Source organism: Ziziphus jujuba, chromosome 2 (assembly GCF_031755915.1).
Source record: "Ziziphus jujuba cultivar Dongzao chromosome 2, ASM3175591v1".
In the NCBI taxonomy this organism is placed as follows: Eukaryota; Viridiplantae; Streptophyta; class Magnoliopsida; order Rosales; family Rhamnaceae; genus Ziziphus; species Ziziphus jujuba.
This window is the reverse complement of record NC_083380.1, coordinates 13,008,016-13,030,279: the sequence shown is the minus strand read 5'-3', so window position 1 is coordinate 13,030,279 and position 22,264 is coordinate 13,008,016. Positions and strand designations below refer to the sequence as shown.

General features: G+C 35.1%; 2 protein-coding genes across 3 annotated transcripts in view; both read left to right on the top strand.

The window, feature by feature from the left end:
* LOC107418553 (zinc finger protein VAR3, chloroplastic) overlaps nucleotides 1-22,264 on the top strand; it is a 70,898-nt gene that overhangs the window by 23,726 nt on the left and 24,908 nt on the right. The window lies entirely within an intron of this gene.
* LOC132800471 (Bowman-Birk type proteinase inhibitor-like) lies at nucleotides 1,207-2,029 on the top strand. Its single transcript, XM_060814189.1, has 2 exons — nucleotides 1,207-1,397; nucleotides 1,540-2,029. Exons 1-2 carry the CDS (start codon nucleotides 1,271-1,273, stop codon nucleotides 1,785-1,787), a joined length of 375 nt encoding a protein of 124 aa, XP_060670172.1. The 5' UTR covers nucleotides 1,207-1,270; the 3' UTR covers nucleotides 1,788-2,029.

Sequence of the window (22,264 nt, the reverse complement as noted above, 5' to 3'; positions counted from 1 at the left end):
CCTTAGTTATAAAACTATTTAAGAGAAATATATATTTCATTCCATTTAATCTTTGATGATTGTTTTTTTTTTTTTTTTGAGTTTGTTGGCATAATTTGTAACACATGATAAATGATTACACGAACGTGCCTAATTTTGGCAGATACTATCAAGATATTCTTCCCAAATCAATATATAATGGATGGTAATTCTTATTTTATTTTATAATTTACAATAATTCTCCTGCTTTTGATGTTTTGAATACATGATCTTATCATGTGTTATTTGGCTTAAAAAACTAATTAATTAATATAGATACACAATCATTGACATGTTAAAACGTCATTGATCCCTTTTTTCCACACCTAGCCCACATGCAAGGCTTTTTTTTTCACATCTCATGCTTAAGCGCCCTTAAGTTCTGTCTTTTAGTGCCTTTAAAACAATGTTTGATAATTATCATATTGAACTACTATATGATATATGGACACAAATAATGCTCTATCATTAATAGTAATGAATAGTATTTTTTATATATAAATTAAACCGCCCATCCAATTATTTATAGGAAAAACCATAATGTTGAAGTAAAATTGACCAAGGTCATTATAGGGCTAAAGCCCAATCAATTAATAGAAGTGAATCGAATATGTAAAAAAATTATAATTTTCATAAAAGTCATGCCTTAATACATAAACAAAATGTGAAAATATGCTTTGGTTAATTATTTAATAAAACGACAAATATTAGAAAGAAAAAGGAATAGAGAACAAAACGTTAAATATTAATCTATTTTGTATAAATGAGGTGGTTACATTCGATTAGAGATGCACTGGCAGAGAGATGATCAATTTGCATTAAAAATGCCATTTATTACATCGATAATATATATAATATAAATTATATTTTCAAATATATTCATCGTAGCACCAATGAATTGACAACTCGACTGACTGATACTTTAATTTCAAAACAAAAACAAATAATTATAGTTATGTCTATGGCTGTCGTACTCCTATTGGTAAAAATTACTACATAATTGTTGTGACAAATAAAAATTAATAATAAAAAAAATTTGAAGTCACTGGGAAATGTATCATTTAGTCAAAAAGTCAAACAAAATGTAAAACACGAGTTATACATATCATTTTAATTTTATCATAACCTTCATCTCTTTTGGTGTTGTCTCTCGCGGCCCGTGTGTATATAAATACCCCTAATCAGCTCTCCATAATCTCATACCCACTCAAAAAAGAAAAAGGAAAAAGAGAAATCAGATCGATCTTCAGCAATGGCGGCCTTGAAGAAAATTGTGGTCTTGCAGGCAGCACTGCTAGTTCTTACAGTACTAGCTGTGTCTGCAAAAGCTGATAGGTTGGATTTCTTCAAGCTTCTCAATTCCAACAGTAAAAAATCTGGTAATATTAAACTCAGAAGCTGATAGGTTGGATTTTATGGAAGGATATATATATATATATATATCCTTCCATAAAATCAGAATTGTTTACCAAGTTAGATTAATTTACTTATTATAATGGTTTTTTTTATGGGTATAAACAGTGGATGGTTACAAAAGATCAGATATTCCAGCGTGCTGTGATAAGTGCATCTGCACGAAGAGCATACCACCGCAGTGCAGATGCACTGACATCTTTATCGGCGACGAGCGGTGCGAGAACTGTGAAACTTGTATATGCACTCGCAGCTTTCCACCGCAGTGTCAGTGCCTCGATATTAAGGACTACTGCGATCCACCATGCTCATCCTCCTCCTCCACCGTTCAGATCATCAAACAAGTGGCTGCCTGATCCACATGATCAGAGACTAATAAACCCAACGTTATTTTATATATAATATATATATATATATATGTATGTTATGTATCATGCTACATGATCATGTGCTCCGTGATCTACTAGCTAGTGTTTACTGTCTTCAATTTGCCTCAGTGGCTGACTGGTGTTGAGGCTTTAATTTTCTATATTAAAAAAAATAAAAATAAATGTACTTGTGAAGATTAATAAAAAATAATTAATGTTGGGTTCTAAAAGTTCAACTTTGTTATTTTGTGTAGATTAAAGTTTCATTACTAGTCTACCGTGTTTAAACCCCGATGCCTCTTCATTTGCTTATTTAGTGTGTATATATATATATATATATATTTTTTTTTTTTTGGTGCCGAAAGCTTGTTTAGCCTTTTCATTGATGATTTAGGGATTCAAAAAGTAAAATGCCAGACCCCAATTTGGGTGAACCTCGTAGAAGGAGGATTGGGCTTAAAGCCCTGTTTCGTGCTCTCAAAAGCCCTGCCTATAGTTTTCTTCAACCATGCAAAAGCCAGTGAAATCTTTCGGCTATATAGATACTACTCCTTGTATTTTTTTCCTCCAGCTCCTCTGCTTTGTCCCAATCGAAATGTTATTCTTATCTTAATGTTGGAGGGCTAAGTGCTTTGAATTTGGACACCTCCTGTCGTATAGAGCAAATGATTTTCATAACTTGGAGGGGAAATATTAACATGAACAGTCCCTGCATAGACATCCAAAATGATCTAGTTTTGGGGTTTGAGCTTTCATGGCTGTGGCATTTCTTGAAAGTTGAAGGTGCTTACTGCTACCTTTTCTTTTTCTCTAACTAGTCTTCTGATAGGCCAATCCCAGTAAGGATTCTAGACTATAAGACTAGGCATTATCTTCTCAGCTTCTCATGCTTAATTTAAGTAACTCTCAGTTTTGAACAATTCAAGAGTCTTAAGTAAGCGGGTATTATTATTACCAGATTGGATTTTATTATTATTATTATTTTTTTTAAATCTAAACGATTTTCCAATATTGGATTTTTGCACTGGTGGCCTGTAATCTGCTTCAAGAAACAAAATGTCATGAAGAATATGGAAATCTCCTCATGAAAATCGTAACTTCACTACAGGCAAGGATGAAAATCATCATTGCAGATAGATACAAGAACCTGGGTACTGAAGTTTTCACTCTAGGATCAATGAGCTCATTATCATGGAAACCAATTAGCAATACACTTCCCAATGATGCTTGTCCTCTACCATCGTGGAGCGATCTGTTTCTCAATGGAATGGAGTTTTTCATTGGCTCAAGCAGTAGCAGCCCTGGTGCCTTTGTCTTCTACTTGCAATCTACTTGCAAATTGTTATTTATTTGTCTTGTAGACACCAATCCCTAATTATTTAAAAAAGTTAATTAATCAACATTAAGGCCATCACATTATGAGAAGTTGAGAAGCTCATAAAAATGCAGAGCAGTTGCAGATACAGGATAGCAATGCAACCTTCAAAACCATAGCTTTATAGCCATATCTCTTTCTGTTTTATATTCTGTCATGCCTTTTCTAATTAATTCTAAGATATAGTGCGCAAAACAAATGTGTAGTCACAGGGCGCGATAAGTGGTGCCCCTAAAATTGAAGTCAGAATATGTTTTGTTTGTTTTTTGGTTTGGCTTTTTGTTTTTGTTTTTTTATTCGTTTTTTTTTTTTTTTTGGTTCTTTTTGCATGAAAGAATTTACTCCATTCAATTAATATCCATAATTTTAAAATAATGTAATTCGAACTGGATCTTGTTATATGTTAACATGATAGATAGTTACGAAGAGCAATGCATGATAATTATCAGCCAATAATAATAATGCAGAACAACATATGGTGGGGCTAGGTTATCCCAAATGCATGCACATGTGAATGAAAGGCATTGGTGGGAGAGAAAATGACATTTTGGAGGATCCTATTACGAATTTTCTCCATATATGTATAAAATCCCCTTCAGTAGCACATGAAAAACTCATCAAATGTATAAACATTTAAAAAAAAAAAAAAGAAAAAAAAAATCGTCAAATATTGCAAACTTTTCTTTTCTTTTCTCTCTTTTTTATTTTTTATTTTCTAATAACAACTGGTAACTTTTTTTATGCATTTTTTTATTTATTGAAAAGAGATGCATTTCTGGAGCACTTTTGCATAATTGATATCTGTTTTGAAAATATATATATATATATATATATATATTTTGCAAGTATGCTTTTTAGATAACTTTTCTATTTTGAAAATAAAAGTTAAAAAATACTGCAAGCTTGCTTTCCAAATAACTTATTTTATGTGGCAAATGAAACAATTTGGCTTAAAAAAAGGAAAAAAAAGAGGTATGGATTTTTGTGTATATATGGAATATATTATTCCACCAAGTAGTCCTCAAATATCATAATTTAATGTACAAAAATCTAAAGGCTTAGAATACGTAGTTTTTGATGGAAAAGGTTGACAACACTTCAAATTATATAAAAAAGAAAAAAAGGACAACGCTGAGAAGGACATTGGATGACTTATCTAATTAAGAGGAATTTGGCCTTTTGCCCTCGTGGTGGGTAAGGCCTTCACGAAATATTTTTTGTTTTATTTTTTTATTTTTTAATATTTTTAAAATATACTTATGTTAAAATCCAACCTTTTTTTTAATATTTCACCATCTCTCTGCAATTTTCTTTCCTCTATCAAAACCCACCCAGCCATTTTTCCTTCCTTTCTTTCGTTTTTTGTGCATTTATTTTATTTTATTTATTTATTTATTTATTTTTTTCTTTTCCACCATCTTTGTGCAATTTTTTTTCCCTGTCAAAATCCAGCTTTTTTTTTTCCTTCCTTTTTTTCGTCTTTTGCTCACTTCCTTTTATTTTTTAGTTCTTTTTTTTTTCTTTTCTACTATCTCTCTGCAATTTTTTTCCCCCTGTCAAAATCCAATTTTTTTTTTTTTCCTTCATTTCTTTTGTCTTTCCTCACTTCTTCTCTTCTACTTCATCAAGACATTTTATGTCTTTTTTTTATTCCTTTCTTTTGTCTTTTCCTCTCTTTCTTTTTATGTTTTATTTTATTTTTTTTCCCCTTTCTGTTCCGAGCTAGCCATTAATCAGAGGATGGAAGGTCTTATTTGTATGTGGAAAGCTACAAAGGCAGTGTTGATAGGGGAAAAACTCAATCAGCAGGTTATAAATTTGGAATGCAAAGGAAGGACAAGAAAGAGTTGCAGTATGATCTGAAGACCTGCAGGTATTGAAAAGTTCAACATTTTTTTTTTTTGGTTAAGAATTCAATTTCTTGTTTGGTTAGGTCGGATAAGATTATGTGAAAGTGAAATATTAGTTTGGAATTTGCTATTTTTAATGCAAAAAGAGCAATTTCTTGTTAGTTTAGGTAGGATAAGATTGTGTGGAAGTGAAATATTAGTTTGAAATTTGCTCTTTTTAATGCAAAAAGAGCAATTTCTTGTTAGTTTAGGTCGGATAAGATTGCGTGGAAGTGAAATATTAGTTTGGAATTTGCTCTTTTTAATGTAAAATATGAAGATAATTTAGTCAAGCTCAAGCTATTTTATGGTGCCATAGAGGAGGTTGGAAGTAGCAAGTGTTTTAAGATGGTTTAATTATGAGAAAACAAGAAAAATGAAAGGCAATGTTTGACTTGGAAGGTACTGAATGAGTGCCATTAAATTTTTCCCCCTTATTAGTATGATTTCTGGTTAAGGTGAAGAGAATGGGAGATGATACCAAATATGTTGCCAAGGTATATCTCTGTCATAATTATTTGTGTTATCTCAATATGTTCTTGCTGCCCCTCATAGGTCTGAGATGGCTTCCTTTATCTTTTTGAAGTAGTTGAACAGCCAAAAATTATGTTCTTTAATGTATACTCTTTAGCATTTGAGCACTCAGAGTCACAAACCATGTGTGGGACAAGTGTAACAAGAATGAGCATCGTGAGATGTGAATGAACCTGTTGACATGCATTAGTGTGATAGTTGAACTTTTTTTTTTCTTTGGTTAAGTGGGATAGTTGGAGTTATTTCATAGTATTAGCAGGTTGTAGATACTGGGAAATGAAAAACAAGGGCTTGATGTTATGGCCTCTTTGAATTTCAATTTGCATTTCACATTTGCAAAACAATTTGTGAGATTATTATTATGATATCACTCTTTAAATTTTGGTGAGATTTTCTGAGGTGGTTTCTTTAAATTGGTACCTTACTTCTTTCCTTTGAACATTAATAAAGTGTCAAAGCTTATATTCCTTTTAGTGATTGAATTGCAGGTTTTAGCCAGAGGCATTGATTGTGATATAGCTTTGCTATCAGTAGAAAGTAAGGAATTTTGGAAAGAAGCTGAACCTCTCTATTTAGGACGTTTGCCACGTCTTTAGGTTTAAATTTCTATCTTTCTTTGGTGGAATCTGTTGTTTGTTCTATGCAATGTGTATGGATTTTGTCCTTTCGCATTATCCCTTTCATCTTTGTGCAGAAGCTAAAATCTGTTATATAAGGAATTAACAAATCATCATAGATGATCCTTTTGATGCCTTGGTTGAATTGTTGTAGCTTGTTGACTAATAACAAAGATAAATTGCCAAAGGCATAAAGAGCGATAGGTGATTTAGTATCCTTAACTTCTAGATCATGATGTCATTTCTTGATTCATATTTGATTTCAAATCTATTAATATTGGTATATGACTGACGTAATGTCATCATATTGAATTGAATTCCTCCCATTTCCTATCTCATTATTAATAATACCAGCTGTATCAATTTAATGTAGCTATGCAATTTCCACTAATGTGTAGATCTAGAATTAATTTAGTTATTATGTGATTGTTAAATACAGAGGTTAAAGTATATGGATTGGTATATATATTTGACTATTCCTGTCAGTAAATCACTTGTTTGAAATTTGAACTGCTGGCTTCCTTATGAGCAGGATTTGGTAACTGTTGTAGGATATCCCCTTGGAGGAGACACCATTTCAGTAACAAAGGGTGTCGTATCACGTATAGAGGTGTGAATTTTCGTACTAGCACACAATCATGTCATTTATCAATTCTATAACATGTCATTATCTTTTTTGGCATTGCTACTCATATTCACTTTCATGTCTTTAAATAAGATTTTATGCTAGCTAACAAACATAAAATATCAAATTTCTTATAAATTTTTTTCTGATCAGGTAACATCATATACTCATGGGTCATCCAATTTGTTAGGCAGGGCACTCAAATTGATGCAACAATAAATCCTGGTTCATTTGTACCTGAAATTTACAGTTCTATTTCTTTCTTTATTAATACTTGTAACACCCCGTCCCGAACCATGTCGGAATTTTTGCACGTTGACCGATGTTGACTGTTGACCGTTGACCGAAGTGGTCCAAAGTTGACTTTTTGATCCAGTTGAAATTCTAGGTTGACTGAGGTACCGTTACGAAGTACACGTTGGCACGAATTCGTAGACTGGTAGCACGTTGAAAACGGAGCTACGGTTTGAAAGTTTTGAGCAAAACAAGTTGAGGTCCAAACTGTCCAAGGGGTGCCGGAGTTGACTTTTTATTCATGCAAGGTTGAGCGTTGACTCATGCATGGTTGTGAAGTGCTCATCGATACGAGTCTGTAGACTAGCGGTACGTCCGATTTGGACATGTGGTTTGAAAGTTATGGACCTGTAAAGTTTTTCAAATACTGTATTATTTTAATATTATTTTTACACGCATAACGAGGTGCCACGTGTGACTCAATGAAGGTGGCCATGTGTCACCATGGTGAAATGCCACATGTCAACCATGTGAAAAAAATCAAATTATTTTATTATTTTTAAATAATAATATTATTATTAATATTATTTAATTATTTCTTTTTCTTTTCCTTTTTCTTTTTCTTTTTCTTTTTTTTTTCTTTTTCTTTTCTTTTCCCCACGTGGGAAAACACCAATCCTTTCTTTTTCTTTTTCTTTTTCTTTTTTTTCTTTTTTCCTTCTTCTTCCCCGAAATACACACACACACGCAGCTTTTCTTTCTTCTCTCCCGACCGTCCCTCTCTCTCCTGTGTCTCAAATTCCGGCCACCCATAGCCCTCACGCGCCAGCCACCAAGGAAGCCCGCCACCTCGCGAGCTTGGCCGCCAAGTTTCACGGCCAGTCGCCGTCGGACGCGCGCCGATCGGGCCGGAGAAGCCGCCGGCCGGCCAAGTTTCTCTCTCCTCTTTTCTTGTGTTTTCCGGCCAGCCCAGTCCCAATTGAGCCTCCTCTCCCCCTATTTTGGGTCCTCTGAATCCAAAAATGGCCTCCAATCCCAGAAATTCGAAGCGGTTTGCGAGATATGGGGAAGTGAACACCGGCCGAAACTTTCCGACCAAATTCCGGCCACCTCCGGTGGAATTGGGGTCGACGGAGACCGGATTGGTGATCCTCGTCCCACAAGCTTCGATTCGGTATATCATTCGCCTATTTTGGTTAACGTTTGTGTTTAAGCCCCCGGGTACCGGATATTATTTACCCGATTAAAATATTAATTTATTTGACTGTCTGTGAATTTTGTTCTAGGAGCACCGGTGAGTCGTGAAATTGATCCCGTGGTGGATCATGGGTTAATTGCGTACTCCAGGTGAGTGACCCACCTTTAAAAATATTTTTGGGGTAATTAATTGTATTTATGTGGTATTAATTTGATATCTGTAAATTGTGCTCATGTGGTGTATTTTAAATATAATCGGGAAAAATATTACTTTATATATATATATATTTACCCATTGGTGCTAAATGAAATGTTGGGGTCATGAGAAAATTCCCGATTATTATTTTATTGTGATTAAATGATATTTATTACACATGAGTAAGTATTTTCAGTAATTCGTTGTGTTTGGATTTTATATAAATTTTGGGCATAATTGGGTTAAATATTTTATGAAAATATTTGTTTAAGTTGGTGGTTTAATTTTATAAATTATGCCCGCGGTATTTCAATTGTTGAATCTCGTATTACGAGAAAAGGTATGGTTTTATCTGTTATCAATGTTTCGTACCGAGTTATTAAATAAAAATATGTGGGATGGTGTTTTGTGAAAATTTGGTATACTTCCCACGGTAATTTTGGAAAACGGTACGGTTGGTTGTTTATGTTTATTTTTAGACGCACTCATACAGTATTGGTGTTCTGGTGTATGGTGTATGGACACGTGGTAGCACGCGGTTATTATGTGGTTTAGCGTGCGGTTATTACTTCACCCGTGAGTTGCCATTGGATCGTGGGCAGGCAAGGTTATTGTTGTGCACAGCCGCCCCCCTCCTTGGCCGGGTTGATGGTTTTTAGCAGTTAGTACTGTCGGGACGCCGAAGTGACCGCTGCAGGTTTCTCTCTTTAACCTCCCGCCAGTCGGTGCTCGGGACGCTGGGTATTGGAGGGCATCACCGGTATATGGTGTGGTGCGTCAGGTGTAATTGTCGGTGTAAATTGCAATTAAAGTTTAAAACCCCAAAGGTGTTCAAAAAATTATTTATTATAATTTATTACAGAATATTTATATTTGGGGTATTTATTTATTTATTTATTTATTTGTTTATTTGTTGTTTATTAATTTGTTTGGTTCCTTGGGTTTTGGGAAGTACGTACAAGGGTTTTGTAAAAATGTTTTAAAAAGGGGAACTTTTCCAACTGAGAGAATTGTAAGGGTTTTGAGAGAAATTATTATTTTCCAATTAATTATTATCTATCTACTGTATTACTGTGGTATTATATTGTATAGTAGATAGGGTCACTCACTGAGATGATTAGCATCTCACACTCTTAAATTCCGTTCCCCTAGGTCCAGGTTGGAGACGTTGATTGTCCGGGACGAGCCCAACGTCTCAGTTCGTTGCCGAAGGTTCAAGAAGTTTTTCTTCCCTTTTTCCTCTCTATCTTGTATTGTTTCTTTATCCGTCATTTTATAAATTCCACATTTGTTGTATAATGCTCTGTATACTGTATTGGACGTGTGGTTGTTTTTAATGCACTGGGTTGCTGCTGTTGTTTTATTTTTGAAGTGCTGCAATTTGTGGAACCAATCTGTAGTAATGTGGGAGGAATAATGGGATGTTTTTAGAAGTGTGTTTTTAGTGCAGGTAATTTGTGGTAAGTAAATCCCTTAGGGGAGGCTCTGCCGGATTTTCCGTTGGAGAGTTCGGTAGAATTTCCCTGGGATCAGGGCTGTCTAGAGTTCCGGGGAAGGAATTCTGGACGGGTCCTGACAATACTTCTCCAATTTATGTATTTTCCTTCCAGAAATAGCTCACCTACCTCAAATATTTTAAACTTTTTTCTTTTGGTGACATTTCTCTATATATTCATGATTACCTTTGCTTATAGTGACATTTCTATGGTTTTAATTGAGTATTCTCTTATTTCTTGTGCTTATAGAGAAGGAGAATTTATGTCTCTATGGATTTCCAAATGAGACATGGGAAGTTAATCTACCTATTGAGGAGGTGCCTCCTGAGCTTCCAGAACTAGCCTTAAGTACAAATCACCCTAGGAATGGGATGTAAAAGAAGGATTGGTTGTCACTAGTTGCCAACGCAATTGTTAAACAAATATTTATTTTAGAGCAAGTTATCCCTTTCCGGTGCTATTTCACTTGTAATAGTGGAATTGAGTACCCAATTCATACTGAAAACTACTTGTATTGTGAGAGTAATCATACGCTATCTTTTATATATTTAAGCTTTGTTGGTTGATTGGAAACACACATTATAGATGCTCATTAAATGAATTAATGAATTATAAATATTATAATTAAATCCCAAAAATTACTCCCATACTATAAATATTATAGTTGGTTGACTGGAAACACACATTATAGTTAAATCCCAAAATATGTATACAATGAAGCATTAAATAAATTAAAGAACAATTCACATTTCACCCATCTACCATTTCTCTCTCTGACTATTGATATCTATCCTCATTTATTTCTATCCCTCTCTCTTCCTCTCCCATCTACCACATTCAATTTCATCCTCTATGTCTCCCTCTCTTTTTCTCCTTTCTTGGTTACGTAGCTTTCAGTCTCCCTTCATATTGACCAACCATTCCACAAAACCACTATTTTCTCACTTCATCTTTGTTATTGGTCTACCAACAACTAGATAAAAAAAACTTCGAAAAGCTTCATTGTGGAGCCCATAAACTTCAGGTTTCATCGGTAATTAAAATGTATGTTTGTGGAGTAGAGTAAATGAAGATTGGTATGTATATATAAATATATATATATTTCCCTTATTTTGTTTTCATATATTGTTCACGTTTTGGTTCAATCATTTATTCCAACTTCTATACTGGTTTTTGTTTTTAATCACTGTTGAAATTGCATCTATTTTGACTATTGTTAGGTTATATTTTTACCCTGTATCATAAACCTAATATATTATTCTACTTTATCCACTATGGTTGTCAGGTGTTGTTAGCTATTCTATTAGGGTTCAATACGCTAACATTTTAACATATTTCTTTGGCATTTTCCTATACGCATTATCGAAAATGCAATCTGAATTTTTCTTTTATCTTGCTTAAGGATGATAATTAAGCATTCCATGTAAGAATCTAGTAAAGCAAATATTGGATTTCTTAAGACCCCGCCAATTAATTGAAGCTCGTGACAAGAAATAATTATTCTGTTTGCAATTGGTAATCCTTTTATGATCAATGTCATAAATTTCTATTTTACTATTTTATGATGGAACATGGAATTTATGTTCTGAAGGTACATGGATGTACCAACATCAAAGAACGAAGATTATACGTATTAAAAGGAATTCTATTTTGGCTGAACTTGAAGATGTTGTCTACAATGCTCTCAACCTGGATTCTACACAACATCAATTAACCCTTAAGTTTATATATCATGTGTGTTTGTCATGTAAGTCGTATGTTGTGAAAACTGATGATGACCTACAATATTTTATAGAAGAGTATAGTTCACATAGACCTCAAGATAAATCTCCACTTATTGTTGATGTGTTACCTAAAGTCTCACACATTAATAATATTGTTGGATGTGTTATAAATATCATACCTCCAAGTTCAGGATTCGTGATTGTTGCCCTACAACATCAAGTTCTGAAGACAGCTATATGTTCCTCTGATGCTGGCATGCAGTTCCCAACGTTCGAACATCATGTTCATTTATTGTTGATGTGTTACCCAAAGTCCCACACATTAATAATATTACTGGATGTGTTATGAATAGCATACCTCCAAGTTCAGGATTGATGATTGTTGCCCCACCACGTCAAGTTCTAGAGACAACTATATGTTCCACTGATGCTGGCATGCAGTCCACAGCATTCGAACATCATGTTCCTGAAACTCTCCCACAACTCACCGACTATAAAATTTGTAAAAATGATGTGCAAACTGTGAAACCATATCATGACAATGAGTGCTTCAAAATTAATGATTTGAATGAATATCGTAGCAATGTTTATGAAAATGAGGAACAAAATGAGGTTGAGGGCAACACTGATCTTAGTGAAGATTGGTTGCGTGACATATGTTGGAATCAACATTTGGGACTATTGGTTAGTGATAGTCAACATGGTGATTCTCCTCATGGTAATAGTCCAATTGGTAATAGGAATGATGATGTGCTTGATTCTCCTCATACCGATAACCATATGCAGTCCAATCGGGATTCTACATCATCCGTATATGCACATAGGGCTAACTGTAGCTTCGCATCTGTCAATGACCATGAAATCATTCGAAGAAACCAACTCTTTTTGAGTAAGAATGAGCTACAAAAGAAGCTTTGTCTATATGCACTGCGAAGGATTTTTGAATTCAAGGTCAAGAAATTAGGTAGGGCCCGATATGAGGTTGTATGTGTAAATGACAATTGCAAGTGGCGATTGCATGCTACCAATATACATGGTGAGAATACAGATGCCTTTATGATTAAGGTCTTCCAGGATGATCATATTTGCTCTTTAAATATCATGAAAAGGGATCATCATCAGGCAACAAGTTCAGTTATTGGAGACATCATCCAGCCAAAGTTTGATGGGATTTCACGGCAATACAAACCCCATGGTATTATGCATGACATTTGCTCTACTTACGAAGTAAACATAAGCTACAATAAAGCATGGACCACTAAGAAAGCTGCACTATCAGGTTTGTGGGGTACGCCTGAAGAGTCATATACAAAACTCCCTTTATGGAGTTAGATTTTAATGAGCAAGAATCCGGACATGTTCACTCGAATTGAAATTGACGATCAAATTAGATTTTTATATTTTTTCATGGCACTTGGAGTTAGCATCAGAGGGTTTCATCATATGCGGAGAGTTGTAGCTGTCGATGGAACTATGCTGAAGAATAGATATAGAGGTTTGTTATATATTGCATCATGTTTGGATGAGAATAATCAAATTTATCCACTTGCTTATGGAATAGGCCTTAGGGAGACAGATGCGGCCTACACGTGGTTTTTTCAGAGATTCAAAGAAGTGTTTGGTGATGATCCCTGTAACACCCCGTCCCAAATCGCACCGGAATCCGTGCACGTTGACCGTTGACCGAAGGAGGTCAAAAGTTGACTTTTTGACTCGGTGAGAATTTTGAGTTGACTAGGGTACCGTGGCGAAGTGCACGATGCCACGAGTTCGTAGACTGGTAGCACGTCGAAAACGGAGCTACGGTTTGAAAGTTATGGACGAAACAAGTTGCGGTCCAAACTGTCCAAGGGGTGCTGGAGTTGACTTTTTGTTTATGGGGAATTGAGCTTTGAATCATGCATGGTTGTGAAGTGCTCGTCGATACGAGTTCACAGACTAGCGGCACGCTCAAAACGGACATCCGGTTAAAAAGTTATGGACGTTTGAAGTTTACCGGATACCGTATTATTTTAATGTTTTTGGGTCGATAAACAGTGAAATGCCACGTGTCAGCTTCTGAGTGGTCCACGTGGCATGAACAGTGTCACACAGGGGTTTTATTTGTTAAAACACTCAGGGAAGAGAGAGAAAGAGAGAGAGGAGAGAGAAAGAGAGAGAGGAGAGAGAGAGAGAGTCACCGGCCGCCGGTCATTTTCATGTTTTCCGGCCTAGTTACTGTACACGCGCCGGCCAGCCAGATTGCCCACCTCATTTCCGGCAAAACCTCCAAATTTCACGGCGAACGGACGCCGGACGCGTCCGGATCGGACCTCCGAAGTTTGGCGGCTATTTTTCCCCCTCCACCGCCGGCCACCGCGAATCGGCACTATTACGGCTGATATACAGTACACGCGCCGTACACCCATCATCCTCTCCTCAAGTCCGGCCTACCCACCAAAAATCACGGCCATCGGACCACCGACGCGCCGGGATCGGAGCGTTTTCCGGCGAGGGGTCGGAAATCTTCAAACGGTGATTTCTCCGCCGTCCGACCTCCGTTTTGCTCACCGCCGGTCCCGTTGGATTGCTCTCCTCACGATCTACAAGTCTGCAAAATTTCACAGCCAACGGCCACCGCACGCACGCGCCGCCGGCGACGGTTGCCGGTGACCGCGGCGGTCCGCCGGAAAATACTGTTCCGGCGAGTACCCGAAATTTCCGGCCGGCTCCAGTCCGCTGTGTTCGACCTCCTGAATCCGAATCCGGCTTCCTTTTCTGCCAATTCGCGACGGTTTGGGAGAATTGCAGAGCCGAAACTCGAAAAGCTTTCCGGCGAGATTCCGACCCCGTCGGGTCCGATCACCGGAAAGTAAGACCGAATCCGTGATCCTCATCACGCGAGCTTCGATTCGGTATATAACTCGTAAATTCTAGATAACGTTTGTGTTTTACCCCCGGGTACCGGGTATTATTTACCCGATTAAAATATTAATTTATTTGACTGTCTGTGAATTTTGTTCTAGGAGCACCGGTGAGTCGTAGAATTGATCCCGTAGTGGATCATGGGTTAATTGCGTGCTCCAGGTGAGTGACCCACCTTCAATTTAATTTTGGGAAATTTAATTTGTGAATATATTATGTGTGATTTAAATATTTGGAATTTAATTTTTATGTACCAAATATTTATTTGATTTATTGTGGAAATTATTGTGAATTTATCGGATTTAAGAAAATGTGCATTTCACCAATTTATGCCATGTGGAATTATTTTATGGTTTTGAGGATTTTGAAATTGGTGTGGTTTTAATGGTAAATTGGGCACGATTTGATTTTCAAATATTTCAAGGAAAATATTTGGTTATGTTGGTGATTTCAATTTTTATGAAATATGCCCATAAAATATTATGGGATTTGATTATGATATTTCGAGAAATTATTTATGCTTGGAAAAAATGTGGATATTTGAATTGATGGATTTGGGAGTTGGTGGATTTGAAAATCATGGGATTTATGGTATTAATTATAAGGAAATTGTGGAGAATTTCCCGGTTCAAGCGGATGGATTATGCCCGCTATGTTTATGAAAAATGTGAAATTTGTTTTATAATTTAAATTGTGGATTTTATGATTTTTAGATGCACCGCGCACGTACTGGTGTTCTGATTATGTGATATGGTATATGTGATATGGATATTGTGCACACGGATATGATTAGCGCGCAGGTGGGTGTGAGTAGCGCGCAGGTGATATTATGAGGGTGTCCTGTGGATGCCATCGGAGAGGGTGGCCACCCCCCCTTTGGCCGGGACACCAGGTTAGCAACGGCGCAGTGGGACGCCACGCGACCGTATGCCGGTTTCTCTCTATAACCTCCTGTCTGGCAGTACCTCGGGACGCTGGGTACTCTGGCGCCACTGGTATATAGTGGGTGCATCAAATGATTTTCAGAACTGTGTTTTAAAAATAAAATGTTTGGAAACTGTATTGGAAAAATAAAATTAATTATTACTGTTCGGATATTTATTTGATGTCTTGGTTTTCGGGGAATATGAATAAAGGGTTTTGTGAAAATGTTTTAAAAGGGGAACCTTTCCAACTGAGAGAATTGTAAGGGTTTTGAGAGAAATTATTATTTCCAAATAATTATTATTTATACTTATTACTGTGATATTATATGGTATAGTAGTAGGGTCGCTCACTGAGATGATTAGCATCTCACACTCTTAAATTCCGTTCCTCTAGGTACCAGGTTGTCGGTGTTCATTCGGAGCGGACTTGATCTTCCTCGCTGTTTTAGTTCGGCAGTACCCGTTTATTCTTTTATTGCAGTTGTAATATTTCTTTCACTCTTGTTGTATTTATTATGCACTGGATTACTGTATTTATTTTGGAGTGCTGTAATTTGTAGAATCAATCTGTAGTAATGTGGGAGGAATAAGGGGATGTTTTTAGAAGTGTGTTTTCAGTGCAGGAAATTTGTGGTAAGTAAATCCCTTAGGGGAGGCTCTGCCGGATTTTCCGTTGGAAGGTTCGGTGGTATTTCCCTGGGATCAGGGCTTGTCTAGGGTTCCGGGGAAGGAATTCTGGACGGGTCCTGACAATCCCAATATAACTTTTATATCAGACAGACACAAGAGTATTGCAAAAGTGATATGGACAGTTTTTTCTAATAACCACCATGGCCACTGCACATATCATCTTGGTACAAATTTGCATGCTAAGAAGTTTAAAGGTAATGTCAATGCGATTCTATCAACTTTTAATGATGCAGCTAGAGCACATATTGTTGAGAAATTTGATAAGGCCATGCAGATTTTAGAAGGGGTTAGTATTGAAGTTGTACAATATCTCAAGGATGCAAATGTTGCTAAGTGGGCTAGATCACATTTTCCGGGCAATAGATACAACATAATGACCATTAACATCGCAGAAAGCATGAATTCTGTGCTTCTTGATGCTAGGGATAAACCCGTTTTGGCACTACTAGATCACATCCATGATATCTTGTAAAGGTGGTGGTATGAACGTCGAAATAATGCAGCTATAATGCAAACTCCTGTTACTAATTGGTTGGAAAAGATCATGTAAGAGCGCTCAAATAATGGCAGAGGCTTCCGTGTTATTCCATTAAACTTATATGAGTTTCAGGTTGTTGGCCTTGGTGTGTTAGTTGGAGTTGTCAACTTAGAAAGTAAGACATGCTCATGCAAGGAATTCGGCATCGATGGATTTCCTTTTGTCCATGCAATTGCAGCATGTAAGTATCGACATATTTTTCCACATACCTTTTGCTCGGCGCATTACTCAATTGAGTTTCTCCATGATGCATATTTAGAGACCATATATCCACTTGGATATAAATGTTAGTGGCATGCTCCAGATGATGTCATAAATCAGCTTGTACTTCCACCTGAGATTGGCAAACATTCAGGAAGACCAAGAAAGGAACGGATTCAATCTCAAGGAGAGGAGCGTCTTCAATATAGATGCGGGTGGTGTAAATAGATTGGTCACAGCAGACGATCTTACTTGACCGCTGTACCACTTGATAGCACTACCAACCAACAACACCATTCAACATCTAGACCACAAATCTCTCTATGCGATGTTAAGCCCCTGGGGTATGTTATTCGGTATATCTTACTATGTATGTGTAGTTTTGTTATCCGTTTAGTTGTGGTATGCTTGTGTTATGCAATGTTGTAAGAATGTAATTAGCAGCCCAACTGCTTAACGTGTGATTTGGTAAAAAAGTTGTTGGCTTCATGTATTGTTTTGGTAAAATAGCATTGTGTGATCAGTATGTTGTATGTTTTTTTACTGTTACGAAGATGCTATTTGATAATAGTGATAATACGCTATTTAATGTGCTTATTAAATTTTGGTTGGAATATCATTTATTCTTGGCGCACATAGCATTTTCAAAGTAGGTGTATTAATTTGTAATGATTCATAACACTTTTAAAAGAATTGGCAATTACTGCTGACAAAAAATCAGTAATTACCGATGGTAACCGTTGGTAATCCAACATAGGAGTTCATGTGCTTGTTGAAAAAATTACAAACGGTTTCCTTTGATAATTACCGATACAACGTCAGTATTTGACATTTGTCCATTGTTTCAAAAGAAATCACTACAATTCCATCTGATAGCTTCGATAATGTGTGTTTCCACCAAAAACATGCTAAATCTCAATTTTGTAATGATCCTCCACTAAAGATTCCAAAAAAAGATTGAAAAAAGTGGAAAATTTTCAAATAAAGATGATTACCGTTGGTGCATCGGTAATTACCAATGTCAACGGTTTCATTGGTAATGACCAAAACCCCATTGGTAATTTCAATTTGCATATTTTTTCAATCCAACAACTTCAATAATTTGTGTTTCCACCAAGAACATGCTAAATCTAACTTTATTTATGATTCTCAACTTTAGAATCCATAAAAAACATCAGAAAAAGTTTGAGAATTTCAAATCAAAATGATTATTGACTGACCATCCATAATTATTGATAAGACCGTCGGTAATCCATAGTAGGGGCTATTATCCTTGCTGGAAACATTACCAACGGAAACATCGGTAATTACCGAAGCCCCATCGGTAATTAGAAATTTGACATATGTTTTCAAAGCAAATCAAAACAATTCAATCCGACAACTTCGATAATGTGTGTTTCCACCAAGAAAGTGCTAAGTCTAACTTTATTAGTGATCCTCAACTAAAGAATTCACAAAAATATAGGGAAAAAGTGGAAAAATTTCAAAGATGATTATCGATGGTACATTGGTAATTACCAATGCCAATGATTTCATCGGAATTACGGAAACCCTGTCGGTAATTTCATTTTGCATATTTTTTCCAATCCAACAACTTCAATAATGTAAAAACTAACTTCATTAATGATCCTCAACAATACAATCCTCAAAAAGTTTGGAAAAAGTTAGAAAATTTCAACCAAAAATGATTACGACGGGTCATCAGTAATTACCGATGGAACCGTTGGTAATCAATATTAGTTGTAAATTAAGTTACTGGAAAAATTACCAACGGTTCCATCGGTAATTACCGAAATCCCATTGGTAATTCCAATTTGACCACTTTTTCAAAGCAAATCACCATAATTCAATCCGACAACTTCAATAATGTGTGTTTCCACCTAGGACATGCTAAATCTAACTTTATTAATGATCCTCAACTAAAGAATCCAAAAACAGATAGGAAAAAGTGGGAAAATTTCAAAAAAAAATGATTACCGATGGTGCATCGGTAATTATCGATGCCGATGGTTTCATCGGTAATTACTGAAACCCCGTTGGTAATCTCCATTTGCATTTTTCTAAATCCAAAAGCTTCGATGATGTGTGTTTTTACCAAGAACATGCTAAATCATTTTTTTGGATTCTAAAGTTGATGATCATTAATAAAGTTAGATTTAGCATGTTCTTGGTGGAAACACACATTATCGTAGTTTTTGAATTGAAAAAAATGCAAATAGAGATTACCAATGGGGTTTCGGTAATTACCGATGCACCATCGGTAATCATCTTTTTTTGAAAATTTTCCACCTTTTCCGATCTTTTTTTTTGGATTTTTTAGTTGAGGATCATTAATAAAGTTAGGTTTAGCATGTCTTAGGTGGAAACATACATTATCGAAGTTGTCGAATTGAATTGTGGTGATTTTCTTTAAAAAAGTGGTCAAATTAGAATTACCGATGGGGTTTTGGTAATTACTGATGGAATCATTGGTAATTTTTTCAACAACTTAATTTACAACTAATATTGATTACCAATGTTTCCATCAGTAATTACCGACAAACTGTCGGTAATCATACAATTGAAAACTCAAAAACAACAATAGTGGCAATTTCTGCCCTCTAATTAATCATGTTGATGGATTGAATGCCTGATTCAAAAATAAATTTGGTTTTGGGATTAAATCCCACTAAACTGATAATTATTTAATGAAAAATTTGCCAAAAAAGGTTATGAGAACTCAGATTTTCATCACCATCTAACACTAAAGGGATAGAACATATGTTCCTAAGCACCACTAGATCCATACTTCTTCCAAAACATAATTAGCTATAAATTATCATAACCAGCAAGAGCACCAGCACCTACAACTGCATGGAGAATGTTAGCACTGGCACCCTTGAAGAGACACTTGGCAACCTCATTCTTCAAAATGTGAGAGAATTGTACTTCACTGCTGCACCAGAGGTCATCATCATTCTTCTGCAAACAGTGTCAATTGGATAGGATATGTGAAACCCGCACCATTGGTAATGAACCATCGACCAAACCATTGAATTGTCTTTGTAGCCTTAGCATCATTAACTAAATGGGTACCAGCATAGTCCAATGAATAGAGAAAAAGAAGGGAAAAAGCACCAGCAGCACCTCCTGATGCCACATAACCAGCAAACCATTTCTAATAATTATCCCTGTTTGTGGGAAGAAGGAAGAAAGGGGCAGGGATTTGGGATTTGGCTCTGTGGTGTGGACTTCTTGAATGACCAAAAAAAAAAAAAAAAAAAGGAAGGACACTCAAATTATTTTTAATTTTATCAAAGATAAAATAGATATAAGAGGATAGATAAAAAAATTTTGAAAAGAAAAAGGTATATTTCATTAAGCCATCTTTGAAAGGGCATCGGACCAAATTCTCCTCTAATTAATTCTAAGATTTGGTGTACGAAAATTTCCATCCAGCATTTTCTTACCAGGGTAGATTGGGCCCAAGTTGATGTTTTCTAAGTGTAAGATTTGGTGTACGAATGGCGTTTTCCATCAATCATTTTCTAGACTGGGCCCAAGTTGGATGTTTTCTACGTAATAATACAAGGGACCCACATTCGCATGAATATACACATAACTTGCCAACAATCACGTACGTCGGCTATAATCATTCGTTAAGCATGTCTTTAACAACGTAATCAATATTAAGCTACCAAAAAAAACTGATACGTATATTATATTTTAACTTTTTTTTGGTCATAAAACCTGTATCTTTCATGCTTGCAATTGTATAATTAGGAATAGGTATAAATGGTTCCGGTCATTCAAACCGATCTAACTAAATTAGCTTGCTTTGGTTTAGTTTACTTTTTTTTTTTTTTTACTTAAGATCAATGCGGTTTAGTTTGGGCAACTTTTAATTTAAATCATATTGAATTGAACTGACCATTAAATTCAAATTATTAAAAATAATAATATTTTAAAAAAATATTACAGATATTCAAAAATTAAGAAAATAAAAAAATGATTTCAGTTCAATTCAATTTGATTTTATAGAAAAAAAAAGAGGTAATAACCAATTGAACTTAATTGATATATATTCATCAAATATCTATTTCATCTACTCATTTAATCTTTGATTTTTCTTTTTATAAGTTTGTTGGCATAATTATATAATACATGATAAATGATTACACAAACGTGCCTAATTTTGGCAGATATTATCAAGATACTCTCTCCAAATCAATGTACAACCGACGTTAAAAAAATTATTATTTTTTTTTTAATTTACAACGATTCTTCTTCGCTCTGATATTTTGAATATATAATCTTATAGATGTAAATTAATGTGAAAGATATATTAACTGAGTCAATTTTATTTTATAGTAAAATGATTTTATTTGGACAAAAAATAATCATTTAATATAGAAATACAATCATAGACATATTAAATTAAAACATCTCAAATGATTGCGTAGATTGTTACTGTTTTTTTAATTATTTTTTATTTTTACAGCATTAGAAATATGCATAATCACTACCAAAAAACACGTACACACAAAATATTCACTTATTGAAATTTCCATCATTCATCTTCCATCTTGGTCCAGTCATGTTACACTCATGGTTGTCAATTAAAATCGAGTGGTCCTCGGCATCCTTTTTGTCTATTATAAAAGGGAAATTCTGTCTTCTTTTTTTCTTTTTTCACTTTCTTGGTTATTTGTCAATAATTATTTCTTTCTTATTATCTTTTTTAAGGAAAAACAAAATAATATCATAACACGTATATGCATAAAATGTTGATAACACCATCCATTTTATTTTTTATTTGCTATTATATTCTCTTACTTTGCCTCGAGATTTTCAACACTCTTTATGTTATCTGTTTCATTCAATTTATTACTAGTATGCTTTAGTAAGTGTTTTTGACTTAGCTCCTGTCAAGCCAACGTTACTAGTTTATATGTTCTACTACTTATGAGCATAGGCATTTATTTAGAGCAATTTATGAAGGATATTCGCTTTTGGAACACTTATGGCTTATTTGACTTTGTAAATTTGTACTAAATGTTGACTTTGCTTTTGCAGAGGCTCATTGCTACTAAAGGTGGTATTCAAACAATATCAGGTATTACAGTGTTTGACAAAAGAGGGAATAATCTTATGATCCTTTTGGCAAATTTAGAGATTTCTTATGTATTTCGGTATCCTAGCAGTTGAATATCTATTAATTAGTGTTGTATTGTTTTAAGTAGTTAAATATAAGTAGCTTATTCTAACTAGGCTACTAATCTTGTTCAGGTTTTTGTGGATTTAAGTAATTTTCATACGGTGCGGTTGGATTGGCTCATG

Coding starts and splice junctions, on each gene's coding strand:
- LOC132800471 (XM_060814189.1), top strand. CDS start 1,271: ATGGCGGCCTTGAAGAAAATTGTGGTCTTGCAGGCAGCACTGCTAGTT. Junction 1,398..1,539: donor TTCCAACAGTAAAAAATCTG/GTAATATTAAAC, acceptor GGGTATAAACAG/TGGATGGTTACAAAAGATCA.